The sequence below is a fragment of the Procambarus clarkii genome, chromosome 70 (genome assembly GCF_040958095.1).
Source record: "Procambarus clarkii isolate CNS0578487 chromosome 70, FALCON_Pclarkii_2.0, whole genome shotgun sequence".
In the NCBI taxonomy this organism is placed as follows: Eukaryota; Metazoa; Arthropoda; class Malacostraca; order Decapoda; family Cambaridae; genus Procambarus; species Procambarus clarkii.
Genome location: NC_091219.1, coordinates 26,167,439 through 26,194,930, shown reverse-complemented (window position 1 = coordinate 26,194,930; position 27,492 = coordinate 26,167,439). Strand labels below are relative to the sequence as shown.

Below are 27,492 nucleotides of genomic sequence, written 5' to 3'. Positions count from 1 at the left end.
GTGGTGTCTATAGTCCATTTGCAAATGATTTGTTCTGGGTTCTGGATCCTGGGTTCGTATCCTGACCAGGGAGTATTGACTAGGTGCGAATCCATTACTATTAGTCTCTGTTCCCACAGCAGTAATTAAAAAAATAATGCGAAAATCAGAAAAAAAGATACAAATTATTTGACAAAGAGTACTGGGAAGATGGGACACCACGAGCGTTGCTTTCATCTGTAACTACACCTAGGTAATTACATACAGTTAGCTAATTACTGGCTATTTCTATTCACACGGCTTAAAATTATTATATATGTGTACATCAATAAACTTATTTCAATTTCAATTTTAATTATATATGGGCATTCACTCACGAATTTTACCATTCTGTAGTAATTTAAGATATAATGGAGTGGAATAGAACATAAGGGTAAATTGTTTTCAAAGTTAGTTAAGTTCATTTATTATGCACCCCATACCCATCTTGTGGGCGGCAGTGGAAAGGCTTGCATAATGGGCTCAGGGACTGAACCCCACAATTCATTTAATTAAGCAAGTTGTTTTTAGAATGTAATTGAAGGAGTTGAATTGGGCGCAAATCCTTAACTGTAGCCTCTGTTTAACTCAACAGTAGAATGAGTACTTGGTTGTAAAAACGATTCTTCTCGGCGGGGATCGTATTCTAGGGACCTGCCCGAAACGCTACGCGTACTAGTGGCTGTACAAGAATGTAATAACTCTTGTATATATCTCAAAAAAATAAAAAAGTTAAAAAAAAACGGGGATGGCGTAGGGTGGAAGAAAACGGAGGGAAATGATGGGTTGTAAGCGCCCTAAGTGAGCGTCAACAGAGCGTCCCTGGGCAAGGATTGATTCCTCAGCTCTGCTGGCCCCTGCTGGCATGGACTCTTTACCCCCGCTCTGATGTGGGGCACCACCAGCCTCTATCTTGGTGAGCTACGCGTGTCTACGAGGTAACACTCTACTGGCTACTTAGAGCCAGATAGGTTAACACAGCGAGTGAACTGTTGTCAAATGAATGTTGTTTTTTGTGATTAGCATCTCTTTGATAGATGTACTGTATCCCGAGTCTATACAGCTCTTTAATATATTGTTTTTATGGATACCACTTTATAATGGCATATTTCCAGCAGGAATTTCACTCAGACTCTTACTGCATGATTTATTTAAATTTTCTGTGCTAAGAAATTAACAAAAATGTCAACTATTAGGTTGACTTCATTGTTGTGGAATTTGGGGCCGCGACGGCAGTGGTGCCATGTGTGCCTCTGTGTACCCTTGAAGGGCCAATCACAAATCTGTATGGCTAAGTGAATGTCATGTTAGTGGAACCTAATGCACATTTCGATGAATAAAGACACTGATGGGCAGATCATTAGGGAGCACTAGGAGTCCCTCAGGGAGGCAAGCACCAGCCCCCCCCATCCTACACAGAGACCACAGGATAGCCGAGGCATAAAATTACCTCTTCAACTCGTACCTAAATGGGCAAAAATGCAAAATGGTCTTCCAGTGCCCTCCAAAAGAGCAGAAGTCCGCCACCCACTATATCGTAAGGATGTACCAGGAACCCACCAAGACCCACCAACTCCTGGCTCCTCTCAGCCAAGCTGGTGCCAAATACTGTCTCTCTACCTGAAAAATCAACCAGAAAATGTTTAAAATCCATCGACTTCCCTGTGACCCCAGACGATAATTGAGCCAGGCATCTTAACAATCTAGACAGTTGAATAGGAATGGCTGACAGCAATATTGAGACCAAATAGGTAAAATCGTGTCGTGTGATCCGCCGGCCTCCAGGGTGGAGTAGGTGTCCAGACATCCACTTGTCAAAGTTGAACCAGAATATTGACTTCATTGTTCGATAACTTCACTGTCGTGGCACCTAAGTCAATAGTAATAATAAAATTCGATGTTCTGATTTGACAATGGGAAAATAGTTTAGAAGATAGTATACATCAATGAAGAATATGCATTCACTAGTTGGTAATTTTAACCTTATTCTCTGTTTAGTTACAACATTATCTTGGATACAAGTTATATTGTACACAAGACCATTTACTAACAAGTTTTAAAACCTATCTAACCAAACCCAAACCACCCTAGCCTTATTTAACAGAGCCTAACCAAAGCTAATATATCCTAGCCTAATAATATATATATATGGTTTTGACAGAAAAAAACAAGATTTGTTGAAATACTTGTGAATGATTCAACCACACTCCATAATGTCTTTATGTACTTATATGTATTTATATGTTTATTTTTATTTTTTATTTTTTTACCTTTTTTGGGGTGGAGAGGGGGGGAAGGGGGGTTGATTACTAATTTCATTACATTACAGTATATCATAATAAGCCAGTCATCTTAGCTCTACATTTTTCATTCTCTGACTTCCTAATTAGATATATAAATTCATGTTTTCTTCTGTAGTTATAGAATTTTTGGCACAGTCACAACCTCCTGCTATGAACTCTAAATATAATAGGGTACGTCAGTGTGGGAGAAATAGATTCAGATTTCAGATTCAGATGTTTATTCAGGTAAGGTATATACATACAAGTGATGTTACATTAATGGATTGATATATAGATAGAGCTAGTACATACAATGCCTAAAGCCACTATTACGCAATGCGTTTCGGGCAAGAAAAACATTAATATCAAGAACTTAATACTAATTGAGCATAAAGAATAAAAGATGTTGAGAACAAATACAAATAAAGATAAAAAAAAAGGGGGAACATGACTGAAATAGCAGCACAAATACAATAGGTTGACAAACAGTGTTGATTAAAAAAAAAAGAAAAAAAAAAGAAAATAAAAAGAAAATAACAGACATGGGTTGACAATAGAGGAGTGAGGTAGATTACAGGGAATTTATTAGGTAGTGTTTAGTTTTTATCTTAAACTGGTTGAGAGAGGTACAGTCTTTAACATGGTTGGGAAGGTCATTCCACATTCTGGGCCCCTTGATTTGCAGAGCATTTCTAGTTTGATTAAGACGTACTCTAGGAATATCAAAACTGTATTTATTTCTGGTGTGGTGCTCATGGGTTCTGTTACAACCTTCTATGAAGCTTTTAAGATCAGGATTGGCATTATAGTTTAGCGTTTTATATATGTATAATACACATGAGAGAATGTGCAGTGACTTAATATCTAACATATTAAGAGATTTGAGTAGGGGTACCGAGTGATGTCTGGGGCCAGAGTTGGATATTGTTCTAATAGCGGCTTTGTGTTGGGTAATTAGAGGACGTAAGTGATTTTGGGTAGTAGAACCCCAAGCACAAATACCATAGTTGAGATAAGGATAGATAAGGGAGTAATAGAGAGTCACCAGAGCAGGGCGTGGTACATAATATCTGATCTTAGAAAGAATGCCCACAGTTTTTGAAACTTTTTTTGATATATTTAGAATGTGTCCCTGGAAATTCAGCTTGTGGTCAATGAGAATGCCAAGGAATTTGCCATCTAATTTGTTACAAATTTGGGTATTGTTTATTTTGAGATTTATAAGACTAGAGGATTTATTGCCAAACAGAATATAGAAGGTTTTGTCAATGTTAAGGGTGAGTTTGTTGGCAGTTAGCCAAAGATGGACTTTATTTAGCTCAGTATTTACTGTGGCATTTAGAGCAAGAGGGTCAGGACTGGAGTAAATGAAGGTTGTGTCGTCAGCAAATAGAATTGGTTTGAGGTGTTGGGAGGCATTTGGAAGGTCATTAATGTAGATGAGAAAGAGGAGAGGGCCAAGTATGCTGCCCTGAGGAACACCAATGTTGATGGGTAGGGTGGGAGAAATTGTATTATTCACAGAAACATATTGGAGCCTGTCAGTAAGGTAGGACTCGAGGTATTGTAGGGAGTGTCCTCTGACTCCATAATGATGTAATTTAAGAAGAAGGTTATGGTGGTTGACAGTATCAAAAGCTTTACGCAGGTCCACAAATAACCCAACAGGGAGCTCCTTTTTATCAAGAGCTGTATGAATCGAGTTAAGCATACTAATAAGTGCATCGTTAGTGCTTTTTTTGGGTCTGAAGCCATATTGGCAAGGGCTAAGTATATTGAGTTTGGCTAGATATGAGTAAAGCTGCTTGTATATAAGTTTTTCAAAAATTTTTGACAAGTTTGGCAGGATTGATATAGGTCTGTAGTTGTTAACATCTACAGAAATAGAAAGTTCTAAATAAAGAAATAGAAAGTTCTTGGTGAAGGAAGCATTTAGATGACCTGCTGGTTTGTGTACTGTATACTTTATTTATTTATTTATTTATATACAAGAAGGTACATTGGGTTAGAGAGAATACATAGCATAGTATTTACAATCTTGTAAAGCCACTAGTACGCGCAGCATTTCGGGCAGGTCCTTAATCTAACAGATAATTTTAAGTAGGTAAATTCTAGCAGAATTAATAAAATGATAAGATACATTGCAAGAAAAAAGAATGAAGTATATATACAGTATAATTAATTTTGTTTTAGAATGAATGCATATGATTAAAGAGCAGTTCAGGTCCTATAGAAATTATATGTAACTTTAGAATTGTGGATCCACTGAATGTGTGCTAAATTCAACAACAAATTTATAGCTTAAATGGCCAAGGCCTGGCAACCCTATTCCAATTGCCACTTCCCAGCCCCCAACCCCTCCCCCAGTCTAGTGTTGAAATTGAAATTGAAATAAGTTTATTGAGGTAAAGTACACACAAAGGGGATGAGGTAGCTCAAGCTATTCTCACCCTGTTCAGTACATCGTGTTAATACATACATATAAACACATCACAAACAATAAACATATTACCAAGCATTCTGAGAGATAAACATCTACATTTCCTAGTCTAGTGTTGTTATCTGCACTAGACCTTTAGGCAGCACAAACTCATACAGCACAAATTTTGTGATGCACCCGAATTCTGACAGAATCATTTAATCCTAATGCAAGTTTAACTACTTATGTAGCGTGAATTGCTGTGGATGTGTGCTTAAACATGTTTTGAATTACTATATTATCTTTCATCATGATATCTTTTAAATACAGTAGGTTTTTCATGTATTTTTTTATTTTGTTTTTTACTTTGGGATTACATTTTATTGCACCATGGCTCCTCCCAAACATTTCACAATTTCAACTGTGTTCCTCAAGGTGCCCCCTGTATGTAAGGCATATTTGGTACATGATAAAATTTTGTTTTGCATCCTCTGTTCTACGTGAGCGGCCTACTGTAAAAAGTACATTTGTACTGACATGCATTTGTATGTATTTGTACAGACATTTGTACATACAGTACTAACAAGTGATGTTGATGAGAATAAATATTGCTATTGGTTTCTTCATGGGGGATTATCTTTGAACAATAGAGACATTGCAGGATGCGCAGGCACAATGATGTAAGAATGTAATCAAATTACAAAAATGCAATTCCAATAATTTTATATTTAAGAGTACTGTGTTAGTAAATGAATTCTGTACTGTACATTAGATTTTCTTAAGTAGTACTCTTAGCAGTTACATATTATTTTATTTCAAGGGAATCGTAGTAATATTATAAATATTTTATATGTAATATTGTGCTGTATCAGGAAATAGTTCTAACATAATATTTTATATTGTAAATTAGTTTGACTTCAAGTTTATCATTTCTCTCCCAAAAGTACTATTCAATTTTGCCACATTACTTTGCATAATTAAAAGCTAAATAAATAAATAAATACTTTGATATGATTAGCATTGAGATATTCCTCATGATTTTTTAAAATGTACATAACGTACTATTAATGAAGGCTTAATACTGTAAGTCCCCAAAATAGTTGGTATTATTTTTGATGATGGCAAATGTCAATACTGTAGTGATTTGAATGTGTAGGATATTTCTCCTCCTCCACACCTTTATTCCTTGCACCTTGCACCAATGGTACTCTCTCTTCCTTCACATGTCTGTGCCCCGTAAAGCTTGCAGCTCTTCAGGTGTAGGATGTACAGGTACCTTTCTAACGAGCCCGAGGCTTGGGTGGTATTCTTGCATTCTGTTATGTTTCCCTCTTACACACAGCACACAAACCCCCATTGTGTTTCTCTCCGTTGTTCTTATTCAATAACAAATCAATATTATGAGCATTTATAATACAGTAGCCCCCCCAGCCATATTCTCTGGCTTATGGGGCACAAGAATTTGCAAGTCCTTCCCTGCTTGGACCATTAGAGTGAGCTCTGCTCAGCAAAGCTTTGGTTCCATTCATTACCACCCCTCATTCTTTGACAGTGCTTTCACATTTTCTCTCCTTTTTTTACCATTCTTCATAACTTTAAAATTATTAGTTTAGAACAACACTACAGTATTTAGCTTTGGCCTTTACTTGTTCCTTCTCTCCGAAGCAAATCTGTTATCACTTCTTTCAGTGTCTTCATCTTTAATCTTTGCCCTTTCTTCTACTCCAGAGTGTATCATACCATATCAGTCCATCCTTTGCATGCTTCATCTTCCTTGAAACTTCTTTACAATGGCTGAAAATATGTTTTTATTTTGTTTCAGTTGTGTATTGTACCTTAGTTGCAGTCTGGCAATGTTTCCCTCCTGTTCAACTGTTTAACTCTTCAGCATGGGAATGTGTGTTTCTCTTCTCTTCAAATGGAAATAATAATTTACTGATCCATGTGGTAAAGTAGTTCTCATGTTCACTTCTTGAATGATCTTGAGAAAAATAATTGAGCGCTTCCACGTTATGTAGCCAACAAGGGGTAAGGGATGGGACTATCTTATAACCTAGTAAGCTTGACCTAGTATTCAGCCCTAGACCTAGTACAGTATTCAGTATTCAGCACTAGATACGGTATTTAACATTAGAGCTCTTATTCAATACTAGACAATTCAGTTGGGTGCCACTGTCCACCAAGTTCTAGTTCCTATTACGTTGTCTGCTAAAGGAGAGGGGCAAGTCGAGGAAATGAGCCGAGGAGGACATGACACTACAGGCAGAGAGACTACACATGTAGAAGGTTTACAGGAAGAGGAAGAGTGGACTGGAAGAGTAACCTAGAGGGAAAAATAATGAGGGACAATATTGGAAAATTTAGGAAATATTCATTTTGTTTAGGAAAGTCAGGCTATGAAATGGGCAGGATTAATTCGTGGTTCAACAGTACAGGAAGGCAGAGTGCAGGAACAAAAAATGGTATGGGAAAAAGTAAACAAAGCAGAACAGGGAGATAAACAAAGAGCCAACAATGAGTACAACTCTGTACATCAGAGACAGGAGAGACATGGACAAGCAGGTTAAAAGTTACATATGTGCAAAGGTGAAAGATCAGCTTGGGTTGTTGTGCAGTTATGTACAAAGGAAAACAATATTAAAAGATCGTGGAATTAAACTAAGAAGAGATAGAAATATGAAGAGCGACAAGGTAAGAGAGTACAATACAGTGGTACCTCAGCTTACGAATTTAATTCGTTCCCAGAGATGGTTCATAAGCCGAAAATTTGTAAACCGAAGCGAATGTCTCCATAAGAAATAACGGAAATTGAATTAATCCGTTCCAGACTCCCTCCAAAAAATAACTTCAAAGTAAATTTTATAACTAATCCACCCAAATCTTTAGTACTAAAGTATATACAAGTTTTTACTTACCATTGTTGATAACTTTTGTTGGCGTATGGAAGACAGTGAGGAGGAGGGGAGGAGGAGAGATGTTAATGTTTGGAAAGGGAGTCCCCTTCCATTATAACATCAGGCAGTGATGACTTCTCTGGTATGTTTTGCCTGCATACCACTAGGACATGCTTGTAGCTCACTGCTTCTTTTTCTAACTAAAAACCTGTCTAGTAACACTTGTTTTCCCTACATTGTAACACTTGTCTCAAGTGAGACATCACATTGTCATTAAAAAGGTTAACACAATGGTCTGCTACAGCTTGATTTGGGTGACACTTTTCAGCAAAACTTTGCAATTCTTCTCATACTGCAAACATTTTCTTTCAGGCACAATAGTCATTAGGTGGGAGGCACTGGTAAATTGAGGCGCGATCGCCGTGCCACCACGCGCTAGGTCAGCCCATACTCGTATGAACACACTTGTTTCCCGAGGCAAAGTTTGTAACCCGATTCAAATTTTCCGAAGAAATTAGGCTCGTAACCCAAACAGTTCGTAAATAGGGGCATTCGTAAGCCGAGGTGTCACTGTAATTCAAAAGGGATTCTAGACCCTTAGAACAACCAGAGTGAAAACTGGGGTATAGGCACCAGCAGATACTATAGACAAACATAATACTGTACTTTTCTTCTAGCCTTTTAGTCGTGTTATTTCCATTCCAGTAATTTGTAAACAATTCAATTTACTTTAAATATTGTCTACTATCTCTAGATCAAAAAATCATTACAATGTTTGGCTGTTTTTCTTATTTTTGCACTCTGTTTTGATATGCTGATCTGTTGCCATTTTCCCAAGATGAGATGTGGTCTTTGGTACCCTGTTTTTCAGCTAGCTCTATATTGGACTCCTGTATACCTGCTTTCTATCTCTCTGGCCTTCCTTGCATTTATTGTATATTTTGCCCATGTTCTGCATTTTATTTTCCCACTTTCTTTTCTTCTTTAACATTTCTGAATACACTTGTCCCTTCTTCAGAGAGGTCAGTCAATAAGTATCCAAGAAAGCCACCCCACTAAAGCTCTCTAGATCTGGCTCATGATTGGGCCTTGCCCATGTGCAGAGCCTGTTTATAAACAAAATAATTCTGCTTGACAATATGGCTAAATATATGCAGCATTCCCTGTGGTGTTGGACTTAAAATGGGTGTACTGTATTATACTATTTGCAGCCTTTTAAGTGTGCACGTGTGTGTCTGCGCGCGTGCGTGCATGTGTGCGTGTGTGTGCGTGCATGTGTGCGTGTGTATGTACCTCTTACAGCCAATTAGAATGAAGCTAAAGCATCAATTGCCTTTCAATGAACAGTAAATGGGACTGTCAATTTTTCAGTTAGTGTTCCCTTCTTTGACTTTAAAAATGTGCACCACACACAATAGCTTATCATGCTTGTATTGTTTAATTTTGTTCACAGTTATAATGGTGTCAACCCGAGGAGTGAGGGTGAAGTTTAGCGAGGGAGAAAGAGTCCTTTGCTACGAGCCAGATCCTACCAAGGCTAAGGTACTCTATGACTCGAAAGTCCTGGAAGTAGTGTTCACCAAAGATGGTAAAGGGCGAAAGCACATTGAATACTTAATCCATTTTCAGGTATGCACCTTCATGGTATTGGACTTAAGTTTGTGATTTTTTTTTCCTTTTAATCTTATATTTGCATTTTCAGAGGACTTGGAAATAACTAATAAAGTATAGCAGCTATCTTCATATAAGTTTTTTTAAATAAACCAGATTTTTTAGTGTGACCTTAGTTTGTGTTTGTCTGCCTTATTGACTCGGTGTATGAAACTGTCATTTTAGGGGTGGAATGCATCTTGGGATCGTTGTGTTTCGGAAGACTTTGTGTTGAAAGACACAGATGAAAACAGGGATTTACAGCGACAGCTTGCTGACAAAGCCCAGATAAAGTTGTAAGTCTTAAACATCTACTGTCCTCTGAAGAAAATACTATATTCTACAGGGAAGGTTTAAATGAAAACAGCAAAAGTAATTAATTCAAAATTGTTGCCATTGGGAAGTTACTTTGCTTTATTTGACACCTGTGAGTGATTATCTGTCATAGGCAGTCATTAATCTCTTGACTGGTTAATTCCAACAAGAATTACATTGTATTCCCTCAAGTAAATTAAAAAAATTATGTAACAAGTTTCTTCTTTAAGAGTTAAGTATTTGGGAAAATGTTTGTTTTAATTCTGCATACCGCATATATCTAGAATAAACAGATTTCATATTAAATTCTAATATTAATTTCAAGGCCTGAAAGTTTTTGTAAATACCCTTAAATTAATTTTTTCCTTTTAATGAGAAAATTCAACGTGAGTACAGTAGGAATAAATGAAGAAAACTACCGAAAGTGTTCAACTCGTGTTTTCGATAGCCATTATTCTTGGGCATAATGACAACGTTACAAGCACCAAAAATTCTTTTACTTGATAACTTTTATATGCCAGTTGTTTGTAATTTTAGAGATGTACTCTACAAGCAGAAATCGGTTTACATTAAACAAATCCACAAGGGCAGTGACGAGGATTCGAACCTATGTCTGTGAGCATCCCAGACGCTGCCTATTTGTTCATTGATGCATCACGTTATTGTGATTTCTGTGTGTAATGCAGTTTACATTAGTCAGTGTGATCCTGTGCCTCTTCCCCCCCCCCCAAAAAAAAAAGTCAATATATTTTATTCTCGATCTAAGTGTTAAATTATTATCAACGCCACTTTTATGGGGCGGGGAGGAATCATCGAAATATGAGAGCACGTAATAAAATAATATAAAGACATCCCATCAGTTATGTGCGTCTTCCACACTACATACTTCATCATGCAGTACTCTTTTTGTTTTTGTTTTGTTTAGTAACTTGTTTTTCACTTTCACACGTGCATTACTTCGTACGTATACATGTAACAAAAATGTACATGTACATATACAGTAAAAAAACATATTTGATGTAATTATCACTTAGGTAATTACATAACTATTTTTTTTACATTTACTGTATTAACAGTCTACAAACTGTATACAGTATGTTCAATACTTCCCAGAAACCCTTTATGTTAACTAAAATTTTAAATTTTGAGGCTTTGTATAGACAAATGAAGCATAAAATGAAATGAATAATGGCATATAAGGTATACCTACACTTTACGGTGTTTATTACATACGTGGGGGAAATATTAGGGGAATGAATGGTTAATACACTTAATATGGCTCCAATCATGTTCTTGATGATTTTTGTAGACTGACTCAATGTTTCAAGAGATAGTTGGGGGCCTTGGGAAAGTTATTGAGCATGTTTAGAACCACATTCCATACAGTAGTTTGTTTCCATTTTGGGTTGGAAAGGTTTCGTTAACTCGGCCAATTGCTTCCATTTTGGGTTGGAAAGGTTTGGTTAACTCGGCCAATTGCTTCCATTTTGGGTTGGAAAGGTTTCGTTAACTCGGCCAATTGCTTCCATTTTGGGTTGGAAAGGTTTCGTTAACTCGGCCAATTGCTTCCATTTTGGGTTGGAAAGGTTTCGTTAACTCGGCCAATTGCTTCCATTTTGGGTTGGAAAGGTTTCGTTAACTCGGCCAATTGCTTCCATTTTGGGGTGGAAAGGTTTCGTTAACTCGGGTATTAGCCCTGTTATCTTTCGAAAATGAGTTTTTAGGCTAAGGACATGAGGAAATAATATAGATATGATTAATTTTTTTCCAGACATGTTAATTTAGTAGCTGTCTATTATAGGTTGAAATTAAAATTTTGATAAATAAAATTAGCCCATAGGAGATGGGAAATACATCTTGGTGGTATCTCCGGTTGCAACAAATCCCTCCCTGCAAAGAATTGGGTTTGGCCCTCATATACAGTAGTTTGTTTAATCGGGGTTGTACTGTATTTCTATCGAGTCTTTCACTAATCTGCCTGTTTCGCTTTTGCAATCTCGTGCTCATTTATTTTGGGCAATTTTTAATTGGGGATGAGCCATGGGTGTGTTACTCACAGCTTGAAGATAAAAAAAAAGTCAGCAAAGAGTGGCAGCATTTCTGCTCACCAAGGCCTAAGAAATTCAGACCAACACCATCTACAGGAGAGGTTATATTTACTGTATTTTATGACAGGGGCATTTCTGTTAGATAATTTTATTTAGAAAGTTACATCTGTCAACAGTTCTTTGTACTGTGATATACTAAAGTGCCATTTGAAGCTTGCAGTTTGGACCAAACTTTGAAGTTTAATCAGAAAATATTTGTTTACAACTAAACATGTCCCGTTTTTTCAGTGCCCTTGTTGATGTCGACACCGCTTAAGACTTGCAATTTGAAGTGCTTCCACATTCCTCTTATTTTAGTGATTTGGCACCAAGTGACTATCATCTTTTTTGCACCATTCAAGGAAGCGTTATGTGGAAAACAGGTTTTCTCTGATGGTGAAGTCCATAGAGATGCACGAGTGGCTCGACAAGCAAGCAAAGAATTTCTTTTGGATGGAGTCTAGATGTTTGTTTCACAATGGAAGAAGTGCATTATAGGAACTGGAGATTATGTTGATAAACAAAGTGGATCCTTAACCTCAGTTTCAGTCAGTAATTTGATTTAACTTGTGCTGTTTTCATTTGAACCACCTTTGTACCTTGGTAAAAAAACAAAAATACAAGAAGATGAATGAATTATTTTTAAACACAGATATGAATTGTTAGAATCATATAATTAATATGTTAGATAGGAACTGAAATCCATAAAACTGTAATTCAGTTAAATCTTATACTATATAATGCAAAATAATACTCTTAACCATATTTCAGGTCTATGAAATCAAACAGGGTGCTAACTGGAGGTCCACTATAGTAAGTGTCATCTCTCTCTGTTTAGTAACCGACTCTCACTGGGTCAATAAGTATATTATTTTGACCTTTTATTTATGTTAGACTCCTTAAGTAATCACTTTCTCTATTGACCTATAAGCCTCTTTTTATTGATTCTAAATAAATTTTTCTGATCTCATAACAGTGAGAGGATTAGTATTTTATACAGTACAGTAGTGTGTTACTCAATATTATTTTAACTTTGAATTAGGTTTACCGTTGTGGCATGGCTCCTCAAGATTGTCTTGAGAGGATAGAGCTCTGTAGCCTACAAAACTACGTAATTCATCCCCCAGAGGATGGAATGATCTTAGTCTGCCTCGGGTTATGAAGGGAGGGGTCTTCCTCGTTTAGTTCTTGTGTAGAATTATTATGGAAGTTTTCCTCTTCAGTAAAGTCCTTCATGACAATGTATGACAATGTAATGTCAAAAGATGTAATAGGCATGCCAAGTATAAAAGGGTATGAGGCAAGGCACAAAGAGCTAGATCTTACTCTCCCATAATTGCTGATAGGTAAGCAGCAAGAGATGCCATTAATGGTATTTGTATGGTTTAATGGAACTAGTTTTCATACTAGTTTGTGAGAACCATATTAGTGGAAGCCCCTTAAATACACAAACTTTTATGGGGCGTTATGCTAAGTTTTCAGAGAATCCTGCTTGTAACCTTTTGTTATATACAGTATATATATTTTTAAATAAAATTCTCAATGAAGTACAGAACCCCATTCTAGCTTATGTAGCAGCCATGAACTGTTACACTTTCTTCTGTTTGATCAACCTTAATGGCTTTATTCCATTAATGTAGATCAACCTTAATAATTGAAATATATACAGGATCTTTTTGCATAATTATTGCATTATCTTTTAATGTTTTGCTTGCACTGAGAAACCAGAATGTGTTGAACAAAAATTAGGATTCCCTCCAAGAGTGAAAACATTGATGGGATGAAATGTATACAAGTGAGGGGCGCCTCCTCTTTGCCTACCTCCCAGGCTAGTGCTTTACATGAGTGCCCATTTTTTACCTTGGCGCTGTTACATTACACAGAACTAACGATCTAACATTGTGAAAGCTGTAAGCATTTAAGTTTTTTTGTAGGAAGTACCACTTATCGTTAAATAGTAATGTAATTTTTGTAAGGCTTCTCTGCCCCCTCCCTCCTCCCCAGGGTCATTTGTGAGTCACGGTTTCATTTGTTAATTCTTTTTATATTACCATTTTAAAGCCTGGATTATTAGCTACATTTTGAGCTAATAATTTTACTTAAATTTTTTAGTCACAAGAAAAGCTTGCAAGACTGTAATGATAAGTTGCCAACTAGTATATTATTTTGTTTATTATTGTTATGAAAATAACTTTAATAATTTAAACGTATTATTCTGGATTTATGAGTCTGCATTTTTGGCAGGAAAATTCAATCTCAAAGCACCATTTTTTGTGTTATTTGAGTTTTTATAATTTTAAAGCTAATTCAGAGTTGCCATTGTGTATAAGTTTTGAAGGGTGAATATCAAATAAATATAAATCTGAAAACATCATTCTGCAGCAAACTGCAGTGGACCAAACTCTCACAAGTCGAGCCTGGCCTTGGGCCGGGCTTGGGAAGTAGAAGAACTCCCAGAACCCCATCAACCAGGTATCAACCAGGTATTCTCAAGTAATGCTGATTCAGGTCCCTGAAATCTTAGTTTATGTAGAAAAATCTTTTACCTGGAGTATACCTGGAATATTTTTGAAGTTTTACTCCTCATGCCTGGGGTCTGGGGCCTGGCGAGAGGCCAGGCTTGAGTTGTGATAACTTGGTCCAATAGACTGTTGCTTGGAGCGGCCCACAGACCCACGTATCCACTACAACCCGGTTGGCCCGGCACTTCTTGCAGAAATGTATCTAATTTTTGTCTTAGTCCACTTTTGTTCCAGTAATGTTTTTCATGCTTGATGGGTGGGGTATTGAATAGCTTCTGATGTTAATTGCTCTAAGATTGTGCTTATGGCAACTTTACTCTTCACTGCGTCTATTCTGCAATTCTTACCATATAATTCGCTTCAATATGTTGTTATTTTACCACATAAATTTGGGACCTAGTCTTCCAGTATCTTCCATTACCTTTTCTAATTTATGATATTACTTTGTGTATAATTTCTGAGGTATAAAGATGAATAATTATTGTTTTCTTGGCAGCAAAGAAAGGAAAAGAAAACGGCGACTGTCAGAGACAATACGAGAAACGATTGAAAAAGAGCGGCAAGAGAGGGAGCAGCAAGAGGAGTCAGAAACAAGTTCACAGGTATGACCAGCATGCTTTGCATATGGAGTCATTTGCATAATAAATTTGTAATGGATTGGGGATGATATTGAGTTTTGCCAAAATTTATGGATTAACTGTGTGACGTGTGAGAAGAGGATATAGGTTGGTATGAAACTAGTTTGATTCAATTGTGTTGTCAGTGTGAGAGGAGAGCTCTTCAGAAATAGGTACTTCATATGATATTGTAGAAACAAATGCAGTGCTTACTCGCTTACTGCGTAAGTAGTTTTACCCTTCTTGGGAAGATATGTTAAAAGAGAATTTGGCGCACAATATTGTTGTTATTTTGTTCATGATTCCATAAAGTAGATTTGGAAAGGTGACAGTAATTAAACTTATGGGATTAGTATCTCATATTCCTAACACTGTACCGCTGTTTTCTTCAACGTGATATGGCTCTACTGGCCAACGACTAGTATTAATGAAAATAATTATCTGATATCGTCTGACATAGTTATGAAGAGTAACTTATATTTTCAGTTAGAAATTTCAAGGTTTGTGAGAGAGGAGCACTACAGTACATCCTCATTCATGATTTAAGATGCCATAACATGGTGATAGTGACATGCAGCTTTATAGACTAATACTTGGTGTTGTCTCAGCAATACTAATACTGTTTTCAGCATTTTCAAATTATTTAGTAAGGTAAAAATGTCATAACATATATAGTTATGAAGTGTCATTTTAACATTGTTTCGCTTTTAGTAATTACAGCTTGCCACTTAAAGAAATTCACGAGCAGCCATCCACTGATAAATATATTGGTGTATTCCTGATCAACCAGACTGGGACTACTGGCACTGAGGACGAAGAAGTTGGCTCAGCCATATCCGAGGTGGATAGCACGACAGGTGGGGAGGAGGAGGAGGAGGAGGAGGGGGAAGGGGAGGAGGAGGGGGAGGGTGAGGAAGAGGAAGAAGAAGAAGAAGATGTCACTAGTGATGACGAGACCATTGAACGACATTTCCCCATTGTTTTGCCGGATAACCTGAAAGCAGTCCTAGAGAGGGATTATCATTTAATCAATGATAGAGACAAGGTATAGTATGATAATTAATGTATTTTTAACCAATGATTTATTTGAATGCACCTGCACATGGGTAGATAGAGTACTTGCATTATTAGTACTTACTCTATACTTAGAATATTTGATTGAGTATATTAATTCTAATTCTATTTCCATACAAGCTGCTAGACCTTCCGACCAATAAAACAACCTTAAGCCTGTTAGAGAATTATGTGAAATTTTTTGGTGTGCGTTACTTGGCTCGGACAAAAGAAAAAAGGAGGAATGAAATTAAAGAGAAAGACAAATGCTTTCTTACGTAAGTAAATCAAATGTTATTCCTGTTAATACTGCATCTTTAATGTCTTCTTATAAATAAGTGAAAATAAGGAATGCTGTAATTATTGGTTTGCAGCGGTGTTTGGTTCATAATAAATTTATTGAAATTTCAACAGATTGGACTTGTGTAAGGAGGTTATGGATGGTATTCGGATTTGTTTTGACTTTCACATAGAAACGCTACTTTTATACGCAAAGGAACGTAGACAAGCTGAACGTCTCAGAAATGCACAACCTCTTTATAGTAAAGGGTAAGTTTTGAGTGTGTGTGTGTGTGTTCCTCTTGTTAACAAAATTTATTAATCTTTGAAGTGTTTACGAATTAAAGCATTGAACTGTGCACTGAATCGTTCCATAATTAATGCTATGATACTTACTTTTAACAGGTTTCTATTAGATACCTTTCATTTTGAGGAACATTTATTTTGAGTATGTTCGAAGAGTTTCTGGCTTCCTTGTGGTTTCATTCTATGCACTGGTGGAGGGAATTTTCAGTTCTGATGTTTGGAGATCAGTGAATGTCTGGAGGCAGGCAACTGTACCCAATATGCCAAGGCTAGGTGGAAGCAGTTTATATGGAAGAAGTTAATGCATTTGTTAGTACTGTACAGTATATGCAAATTTCTGAGTATTATTATTCACCTTGTATAATGAAGTTATCACCTAGTTGTGCTTGCAGGGGTTGAGCTGCACGGCTCTTTGGTCCTGCCTCTCGACTGACAATCTACTTGTGTACAGGTTCCTGAGCTTCTTGAGCTCTATCATATCTACATGTAAAACTGTGTACAGAGTCTGCCTCCACCCACATCATTTCCTAGTGTATTCCATTTGTTAACGACACTTGACACTGAAAAAGTTCTTTCTAATGTGTGTGGGGCTCATCTGGGTACTCTGTTACCCAGATGAGCTAACTTGTCTATTTTGATGAGCCAAGTTGTAAGTTATCTATTTTGTATAACATTGTTTAATGTATTAATGAAAGCTAATACTAATTAGTTGTTTAATTACACATGCTGCCATTCTGAATAACAGCTTTGTATATATCATAATTTTGTTTTCTCCAACAGAGAAATGGACGGATTTGAGCCAATGTCAATTGACGAAAGAGAAAATTTTGAAAACATGCTAGTACACAAGGATGAATTTGATACAGAAGATACAAAGTCTAAAGTGGAGAATATTCAAAAGGATGAGGAGAGAAATAAAAGTAAGTGAGTGGTTTACTCTTGCATATCTGGATAGGCATCTTTGCTTGATTGAATCCAAATTGGCTGATTCTTACACTTTTGTAGCATAGTAGTAGTTGGATTTATTCTTGTTTGTTATTCTGTATCCTCCAGGAGGAGGATACCATGTTATGTTGTTGTATTTAGTTGTTTTTTCTAGGAGGGGTATTTCGGTAGCTGGACGAGCTAATCGCTGGTCCAGCTATGCCATAGTGCACTGGCTTATATAAGAGACCCACACCGACCATGAGACGGCAGGTATCTGCCTCTCTCTACATATCAGTTGACCCTTGTATAAGACTAGTAATAGTCCTCGAAAATTAGGTATACGATCATGCTATATACGTATATTGAATAACATTTGGGAAAAAATAGAGTTACAGTCTCAGAAACAACAGTGTTGTACATTATAGGAATTCCTTAATTTAGTTAAAATAGTATACTTGTGTTTGAGTGTTTTTTTGTTTTTTGTTTTTTTTCATGGGTGAAAGTTGGTGTTGGGGTGCGAGAGAAGTAGTGTGTGTGTGTGGGAAATGGAGAGAGAGTATGTGAAAATGTGTGTGTAATTATCTAAGTGTAATTACAGGATGAGAGCTATGCTTGTGGTGTCCCATCTTCAGCATTATTTGTCATATGAAGCTTTGAAATTACTGACAGTTTTGACCTTCTCCACCTTGTCACCTGTCTCAACTGTCTGACACTCTGCAAAAGTGAAGCTTCTAATGTTATTTTTGGTGACTTTGTTTCCTTAGTTTGAATCTGTCTCTTGTTCTTGAAGTTGTAATTATAACAATTCTTCTTTGTAATTTTTGTCAATTCCTGTTAACACTTTATATGTAGTGATTATATCCTTCTATCTTCAAGCTTTGGCATATTTAATGCATCTAATCTCTCTTCGTAACTCTTGTTTTCGAGTTCCGGAAGCCATTTTATAGCATGCCTTCACACCTTTTCCAGTTTACTGATGTGCTTCTTGAGATATGGGCACCATACAACCACTGCATATTTTAATTTTGGTTTTGCAAAACTTGTGAACAGTTTCTTTAGAATTTCATCATCCATGTATTCAAAAGTGATTCGGATATTGATAAGCATAGCACATGCCCCTTGCACAATGTCCTTTGTGTGTTCCTCTGATGAGTCTACTATCCAGAGCCACCCTTAGATCTTTCTTTGTCATAGTTCTTTAATTCCTTTCCACATAATTTGTAGATTGTGTGCGGACTATTTTCTCCTAGTCCACCTAGTTCTCCACATTCCATAATATGACATTTATTCACATTAAATTCCATTATTTGTTATGTGGTGCTTCATACACCTATTTTGTCTAGGTCATCTTGAAGGGCATGACAATCATCTGTCTCATATTTCCTTGTAGCTTAGCATCATCAGAAAACATGTTTATATAAGTCTGTATTCCTTCTGGTATATCATTTATGTAGACGATGAAGATTACTGGTGCAAGAACTGAATCCTGTGGTACTCATGTTAGATACATATGACTCCAATTACTGCCCTAAAATTTCTGGCAGTTAGAAAATTTTTCATCTGTTTCTTCATCCAGCATATTAGTTTTTAGAAACTGGAACATGCTGGAGGAGGTGTGACAGTCTTCCTTTCACACCTCCAGCACATATCCAGTTACCAAAACAACTATTTGTGTAGGACTCTCTCAAAAGCCTCTTTTTAAGTCCAGTTAAACATAATCAACCTAACCATCTCTTTCCTGCAGAATCTCCATGGCTCCATTAAAAACTTTAGTAGATTTGTTACACAGGATCTTCCTGTTCAAAAACCATACTGTCTGTCCACTATTATAATCATGTCTCTCCAGGAATTCTATACTTTTTTCTATTGTTTTGACTATCACGCTAGTCAATTATAGGGATCTATAAATTTGAGGGTCTTCTCTGTTACCATTTGTGTATAGGTTATTGTTTAATTACTCAAACAAGGAATCACCGTCAGAAAACTACACGACTACCCCAATTTCTGGAACTACAGAAATACCAATTGCTGAAACAACAGAAATTCCTATTCCTGAAGTTACAAAAATCCCAGTGAATAGGAACACGACTATACCGTTGTCTCCAACTACAGAACAAGAAGGGTGGGGATTCATGAAATTTTTCAAAAGATTTATGGCATATTTCAAACGTTTGTTTTATTTCACAAACTCAAACTCAAGAAAGAATGAATAAAGATTATTCATTTCACAAAGAATGAATAATCATCATTCAACAGTACCAATATTTCTCAAACAGCAGAACTCCCATGATAGACTCTAATAACGTATTATATTAGTCTACTTGTATTAAGTTAAAATTAAAAAAATATAAAGTTCCAGAAACATCATTATAAACCAAAAAACCTAACATTTCGTTATGGAACGTGAAGAACAACATACATCAGGAGTAAACACAAAGTTTGCAATTAGTGTATTTCCTCTTGCATAATATAATTATGTTTACTTATAAGTTAGTATAAATGGAATCAAGTCAGAGTGGGAAAATGTTGTAAGTGGAGTGCCTCAAGGCTCTGTCCTGGGACCTCTGTTGTTTATAATATATATAAATGATTTAGATTCAGGTTTGAGTAGCAACATTTGCAAATTTGCCGATGATACGAAAATCGGTAGGGAAATTAATTCGGAGGAGGACTCACTATCACTTCAAGTTGATCTAGATAGGGTTTTGAAATGGTCAAAGGATTGGCAGATGCAGTTTAATGCTGATAAATGTAAAGTTCTGAGGTTAGGTAATGATGATAGAGTTACAAGATACGAGCTAGATGGTGTTGTGATTGCGAAGTCGGATTGCGAAAGGGATCTGGGAGTTATGATTAGTAAGAATTTAAAACAAAAGGATCAATGCATAAATGTTCGTAATAAGGCAAATCGGACACTTGGATTTATTAATCGCAGCATTAGTAACAAGACACCTGGTGTGGTTCTCAAGCTATATCTTGCTCTAGTTAGGCCCCATTTAGATTATGCAGTTCAGTTTTGGTCGCCATATTATAGAATGGATATAAATTCACTTGAACGTGTCCAGCGTAGGATGACTAAGTTAATTCCCCAAATTAGAAATCTTTCATATGAAGAAAGATTAACAAAGCTTAAGTTGCATTCACTGGAAAGGCGAAGAGTTAGGGGTGACATGATAGAGGTTTACAAGTGGATGAATGGACATAACCGGGGGGATATTGGTAGGGTATTAAAAGTATCAACACAGGACAGAACACGAAACAATGGGTATAAATTGGATAAGTTTAGATTTAGGAAAGACTTGGGTAAATACTGGTTCAGTAACAGGGTTGTTGATTTGTGGAACCAATTGCCGCTTAACATTGTGGAGGTGGGGTCCCTCGATTGTTTCAAGCACGGGTTGGACAAGTATATGAGTGGGATTGGGTGGTTATAGAATAGGAGCTGCCTCGTATGGGCCAATAGGCCTTCTGCAGTTACCTTTGTTCTTATGTTCTTATGTTCTTATATTAGAACCATGTTTGAGCTTTCCCATGTCTGCTAAGATTCCCGTGCACAAAGATATCTTGAATATCATTTGTCATATGATGTACTTGAATGTACACCTAAAGTGGAATGCTCACTTTAGGTGTACATTCTCTCAGAATCTAAGGTAAAACTCCACTTGGCTTGACTGCTTTCTTTCTTCCTAGCTCCTTAAGTAGTTTTTCCACTCTGTATCAAGACACTTTTATGTACTCTATGGTGTTCTCTTTAATTGGCATTGGCTGGTTCTCTTAAAACCTCATTTTGCACAGGCACACTTTGGAATTGTTGATTTTGTATTTTGCACATTTCTTTTTCTCTGTGAATCTCTCCTCCATTTATATCCGTGTTATAAAAATAATTCATGCAATTTAAATATTGGGTCACAAAATGAAAATTGTGTAAAAAATGTATTATATAACCATGTTATATAAAGTTCCATTGTACTTGATTAGAACAAAATATGCATGTACAATGAGGATTTAAAGCCCCAACATATGCCCAACACTAGATGTACTTCCCATACATCATTGTCCTGCTGAAAAGGAGGCAAAGCCTGGTGGCCCCAACCAGAACTGTGGAGAGCCATTACAGCTTAATCCCTACTGTTTGCATACTTCCTGCAGGCATTCAAGCATGGAATAAAGCAATTTTGCCAACCTTTCAATCAGAACAATCATTATTAGTTCTAAATGTTATGAACCAAATCCAAATAGTACGAATTTTGCTGTGTAGTGTATAGTTTATCTAATTATCACAGACTTATATATACAGTATTAAAAATTCTTGGTTCCACAACTTTGTGAACTCCTGTAGATCATTCACTTAGAAATCAGATATCTCTACATTATTTAGCTCTCTTTAAATATTTTCAGCCACCTGGTGATTTTCCATTATTATTTATTACTAGCTGTACCCGGCCACACGTTGCTGCGGCTCAGCAACGCATGGCCACAGCAACCTTTCCCTGTCTCCCAGTCCTCCCCACCGTTTCCCCCCTCCGCCAACCATTCCCCACTCCACCGTCTCCTCGTCCTCCCCACCATCTCTCACTCCCCCGTCCCATAATCCATGCTACCATTTCCCCCCCTCCCCTGTTCCCTTGTCCTCCCCGCCATTCTCCATTCCCCTGTCCCCTCATCCCCACCATCCCCAACTCCCCCATCCGCTTGTCCTCCCCACCATTACCCCTTTTCCTGTCCCCTAGTCCTCCCCCACCATCCCTCACTCCCGTTCCTTCGTCCTCCCCACCATCCCTCACTCTCATCCCTTCGTCCTTCCCACCATCCCTCACTCTCGTCCCTTCGTCCTTCCCACCATTCCCCATTCTCTCGTCCGATGCATTCCCAAATGATCTGATGTTCCCATCAGAAAATTGGGAACATCAAAATGATCTGATGTTCCTATCACTGAAAAATAAGAACAGTTAAAAAAAATGAAATAACAAATTAACAAATTAAAAAAATTATCTATACTTACGAAATGAACGGTATGGTAAACTACACAGCTCAATTCCAACACAATGTCACACAAAATAATTACATGCGCCTGTTCGAATGCAACATCAAAATTTCAAGACAATCGGTAAAAAGGTTTCGAAGATTTCCATCACATGAAAAACAATTTAAAAAAAAAAAAGCATGTTTTTTCCCGTCACAAACATGACATATATATAGTATGTATATAAAAACTCGCTCGGATGCCAATGGAATGTGTGAAAATTTCAAAACAATCGGTGAAGAACTTTCAGAGATTAGCGATTTTGAACAAACGGACATTTCCATTAATATTTATACTGTATAGATACTTACATTTTCAGCTGCCGAGACAACAGGTCGTCGCCTACTACGATCAAAGAGGCCTCTTTCAGGGGACTCAAACAGCACCGTGGAACGTGAAAAGAGTGGAACAAACAACATGACATGGTGGGTCTCTTATCTTTCTCTTCTTGGTTTTTTTATTTGTATTTTTTTAAGAATTCCCCTCCATGTGAGCGGTTATAGAAAAAATAGTTGCCAGGTAGCGCTCTATATTTGATCTTCAAACTAGTTCTATCCATCTTTGTCAACATGAATTTTATCCTTTACATAATCCTCCACTGGCTGTTCCCATGTAGTAGACTGCCTGTCGCTCAAACTCTGAGTACATCACACGTATTGTTTGCACTTTTTACCATGAGTCATTCTTGACAGATGTCTGACGAGATGCCTAACGAGAATCGTGCAACCCTAAGTAACCTGTCATTTGTAAGTTTGCTTGTTTGTCAAAGTTTGACCTAACCTGTCAAAGCCGATGCTCATTTGTCCGACGAAATGTTAATATTACTGTACAGTACTGTGATTTTAACCCATAAACAGCTTGGCTAATTAGAAGTCGTATATCCGAGTACGCACGAAAAAAAATAGTACACATATTAATGTAGTACACATATTCGTTAAAAAAAATTGCATTTGAAGGTTCATTCACAGGCAGTAATCGCAGGTGGCGATTGGAACCGTTTATGAGGTAATTTCACTAAACAACTGTATTTTGATGGTATAGTTGTGTCAAAATTGTGATACATTATGGGTGAATGCAGGTATCTCTTCCCATTTTCTTTTTTTTCCTTTCACTTGTATGTGCTTGTTAAGGCAGTCCTCATCCCTTTCTGTAATGTGAATAAGTTCTTCTGAGTGTTGCAACTGCTGCTTTTGTATAGTCAAACAAGCCTGTGGAATTCTTTTGCAAATGTTTCAAGTGTTCATGTAACATTTGTAAATGCTTAAGGCACTTAAAATGTAAGAAGGGTCTGCATAAAGGCAACATCATAAAAGAGGGGGAGTTCTTGCAGAAAAAAGGCATAAAAGATACAGATGACAATGTATTTCCTACATTTGTGTACTCACGTAGTTGTATTTGCAGGGGGGGTTGAGCTTTGGCTCTTTGCTCCTGCCTCTCAACTGTCAATCAACTGTTATACAGATTCTGGAGCCTATTGGGCTGTATCAAATCTACATTTGAGTGTGTGACAGCCTGTGACAATACCTGTTTTCTGCATGGTTGGAAATCATCTTGTCGGCGTTATAAATACAGAGTAACATTAAATTAATTATGGCAGTAATTGTGAACAAATTTTCTCTTTAAATTCTCCCTGTGGGGAGCTTTGTCATCCGAGATATTGTGCTTTACTAATTTGCCTCTTAATAGATGTGGCAATTATTTTTCTCTAATTTGGCACCAAATTTTCAACATAGAACACAGATGAGCAGCAGGATAGATGCAAGGGCTCTTCACAGGCTAATCCCATTAGTGATATCATTTTTGCTGTTACTTCTTGACAAATTTAAATGGCTTTTTAAAATTTTGATCCAGACATGTAGCTTTTGAAACATTTTAGCTCTTTATATCCCTATGTACTCTACAGCTGATTTTTTATAATAATTAGATACACACATTTTGCTTGGTCCTGCAAACATAAACATATTTAAAATTTATAATACTGTAATGCAAGTTTTTACAATCTTTGAAGATTGTATTAAAAGTCATTCTTCTCCATTAGTGAATCTGGACGTAGCACTCCTACAACTATTACTTCGGGTGCCAGCACGGCAGGCGTGAGTGGAGGTGCGGGAACAGACATCAGCACATCACTTTACCGAGCTATCCCACCACAGCTCCAAGACTGGACTTTGTTGCCAGAAACGAACCGTGATCCACCTCCACCATCAATTCTCTATGGCCACATACATCTTCTTAGGCTTTTTGGTATGTAAATCATGTATAGGAGTAGTTTCATAACCAATGGGGGTTCATATGAAATGTGCATCATGCTATTTTAATAGATGAATTAGTAGTAAAGTTAGACCACTCCTTTTAATGATAACCATGTAAGAACAGTTGGTTATGGGTAGAGCCAGAAGGGCTTTCACTGTTTTTGTTCTTAATTGCACATGAAAACCTGCAAAGTCCAACATCAATATATTCTTATTTTTCTTTCGACAGTGAAGCTTCCTGAAATCTTGTTTCGAATGAATCTCCCGGAAGCCAAGAAGAAGATTATCATCAAACACCTTGATTTATTTATTGAGTAAGTGCATCTAATAGTGCTAATAACAAATAATACTAATAACTTAGTATTCCTTACTAAGGCAGCACTCAAAATCCAGCATGATTCGTGAAATATTTTTTAATTCTTAGAGTACCGTACTTGGAGTATATGGATCTGGCTTAGTTTGTTCCCTTATGATTGTAGAAATATTTGTCACAAAATCACTGGTACCACTACCTGAATGCAGTGCCAGACTTTATCCATCAAAGACTTTATTCATAAATGAATCCTCTCCATGGCACAGCAAATTCATACACTAAGAGCTTTTTAAAGCTTCTCAAAGCTTTATTTTTTGTTACATTAATAAGTTAAACTTTAGAATACTATTATTACAAGGAATTAGATTTTAAGGGTTATAGTAGATTATTAAAACTAACCATATTAAATCAAATGGTATAGATTGTTTTACATTAATGAACTGGAATGTGTACGAATAAGGTCCTTACTGCATGGTGCTGAAGTACTGTACTACAGGATGTCGAAGACTTTCCCAGATAATACATCATATTGGTGACATTACAGTAGTATAGATTTAATATGTACACACAAGACAATTTTAGCTGAAAAGCATCTAGAAGAGTAATTTTTGTATATATGATTATGTAAATCTTAGAGTAATAAGTAATGTTATATTCATTCATGTGTTCTTCTTGCAGGTATATCAGTAATCATAGTGATGATTTCTTCTTGGAGTCGCAGTATATTAACAACCCCGACGTGTAATCTAGCTGTAAATTCTTTGTTTTGCACGTGGCTGCAAATTCCATTTGTGATGTGCCATATTTCACTTTTTGGCTGTGATAGATTGAAAGATGTTCTTTAGGGGGTAAACTGTAGTAAGGTTATTAATGACCTGTACACTTTTCACCAATTTCAAAGTGCATTTCAGTAAATCTGTAGCATGCTATCTGTTATGATTAGCTGTATTTATAGATCGGTTTAAATCTACAAAAGTAGCCTACTAAACTGATTTGTGTTCACAAACTTCTGTACAATTTAGTGTAAGTGTTACAACTCATTTCCCTGTATTTTTAGCATATTTTGTATACTGTATTATATGTGGCTGTGTAGAGTCTTATTGTCATGCATTGAATGTTATTTGCTAGGAAAGTGTGTTAGTATTTCAGACAAAATGTATAGTACCTCACCTTGTCATATTTTGGTAGTCAGAAAATGTTTGCTATCCAAGAAGAAATTGTAAGTTTATCAATAAATATTTTCAAATAATAAGTGATTGTATCACTCCTTTAATTATTGTTGTAAACAGTTACTTTACATTTTTCAGACCCAAGTTTATATCACCTATGACAAGTGAATAAAATGTTGTTACCTGTGATATTTTGGATCACATTTTGTATAAAATTATATATATAATAATGTCTATGTATATATGTAATTTGTGTAATATACATGTAGGATATGACATGACATTACCTTGGATTAGAAAACTCTTTGGCTTATTGAAGGTTCCCCCAGCCAAGGATGAGGCTGTCGGCGGTCACCCATCCTGTGGCCTTCAGTAGATATGCACAGCACTTCGTTTTCATTTCTTAAGGTAACATCCATTTATTGTAAAGTTAACAAAGAAAGATCGGTAAGGCCATTTTCAGGTTTAGTATTTTCATGATAATAAGGACATAACAATGTATTTTGAATTTATTATAAAAATACATCAAGGGCATACAAACGGAAAAGTAGGAGCTGGTCTCCTGACGGTGGTGTAGACATCCTCACGCGCTTGCATCGCGGTCTTCTCCTCTGCTGCACTTGTTACCCCGTCTGGCACCTCCTTCTGTGCCGGGCTGCTGGAGGGACCTGTGTAAAAGTAACATGTTTCTTGTCATATTGTGATGATGATCGTTTCCCAAATTCGTAGCACTTATAGACTGTATACTTATGAACAATTTGCAACAAACCTAATTGGCATTATTGTACTGCATCAAAACCTTTATTCTTGTGATTTTTAGAAAGGTTGGAAAAATCTACTTTATGATACTTTACTACAGCAAGTTTCAAGGTATACTTAATTCAAATATACTATTAATATTAATTGTGAGGAAAGAGGATATGCTAACAAAACATGAAAACAATATACTCCTCTGCGGAGGAAGTATTATGCATTTAACAGAAACGAAAGATGTAATTTTTCCCAGGAGAGAGAATACTCACGCTTCCTGAGGCAGATGCAGACGGTGGCGACGGTGAGGAGGAGAGCCATGGCGGAGACTGCAGCAGGGACCACGGGGCACTCCCCCACACACTCCCACCTGCGCCCACACCTCCCACTCCTGCAGGGTGCCCAAGATTTGTGAACACTAGACAGGAAATGACCTTAATTTAAAATTTTCCCGTACCATACATATGCCATTATAGGTACCATACATTTGCTATTATAAGTACCACACATATGGCATTATAAGTACCATATATTTCCTATTATAAGTACCACACCTATACAATAATAAGCACGATACATATGCCATATAAGTACCATACATATGCCATTATAAGGG

General features: G+C 36.7%; 1 protein-coding gene across 6 annotated transcripts; it reads left to right on the top strand.

Moving 5' to 3' along the window:
- Positions 1-784: 784 nt before the first annotated feature.
- On the top strand, positions 785-26,209 carry msl-3 (male-specific lethal 3). 6 transcript variants are annotated; one of them, XM_069311708.1, is made up of 14 exons: positions 826-956; positions 6,542-6,666; positions 9,067-9,242; positions 9,450-9,559; positions 12,437-12,478; positions 14,684-14,789; positions 15,595-15,849; positions 15,999-16,135; positions 16,272-16,406; positions 17,223-17,362; positions 22,712-22,817; positions 24,431-24,636; positions 24,874-24,958; positions 25,636-26,209. In XM_069311708.1, exons 3-14 carry the CDS (start codon positions 9,072-9,074, stop codon positions 25,700-25,702), a joined length of 1,560 nt encoding a protein of 519 aa, XP_069167809.1. In that variant the 5' UTR covers positions 826-956; positions 6,542-6,666; positions 9,067-9,071; the 3' UTR covers positions 25,703-26,209. The 6 variants fall into 6 exon arrangements, with proteins under 6 accessions (XP_045581028.1, XP_045581029.1, XP_069167809.1 ...); XM_045725076.2 differs by lacking the exon at positions 6,542-6,666 and adding an exon at positions 5,962-5,991 and having other exon boundaries at positions 833-956; XM_045725071.2 differs by lacking the exon at positions 6,542-6,666 and adding an exon at positions 5,962-5,991 and having other exon boundaries at positions 834-934.
- The last annotated feature ends 1,283 nt before the right edge of the window (positions 26,210-27,492 follow it).

Coding starts and splice junctions, on each gene's coding strand:
- msl-3 (XM_045725071.2), top strand. CDS start 907: ATGTGGGGCACCACCAGCCTCTATCTTG. Junction 12,479..14,683: donor CTAACTGGAGGTCCACTATA/GTAAGTGTCATC, acceptor TTTTCTTGGCAG/CAAAGAAAGGAAAAGAAAAC. Junction 24,959..25,635: donor CACCTTGATTTATTTATTGA/GTAAGTGCATCT, acceptor TTCTTCTTGCAG/GTATATCAGTAATCATAGTG.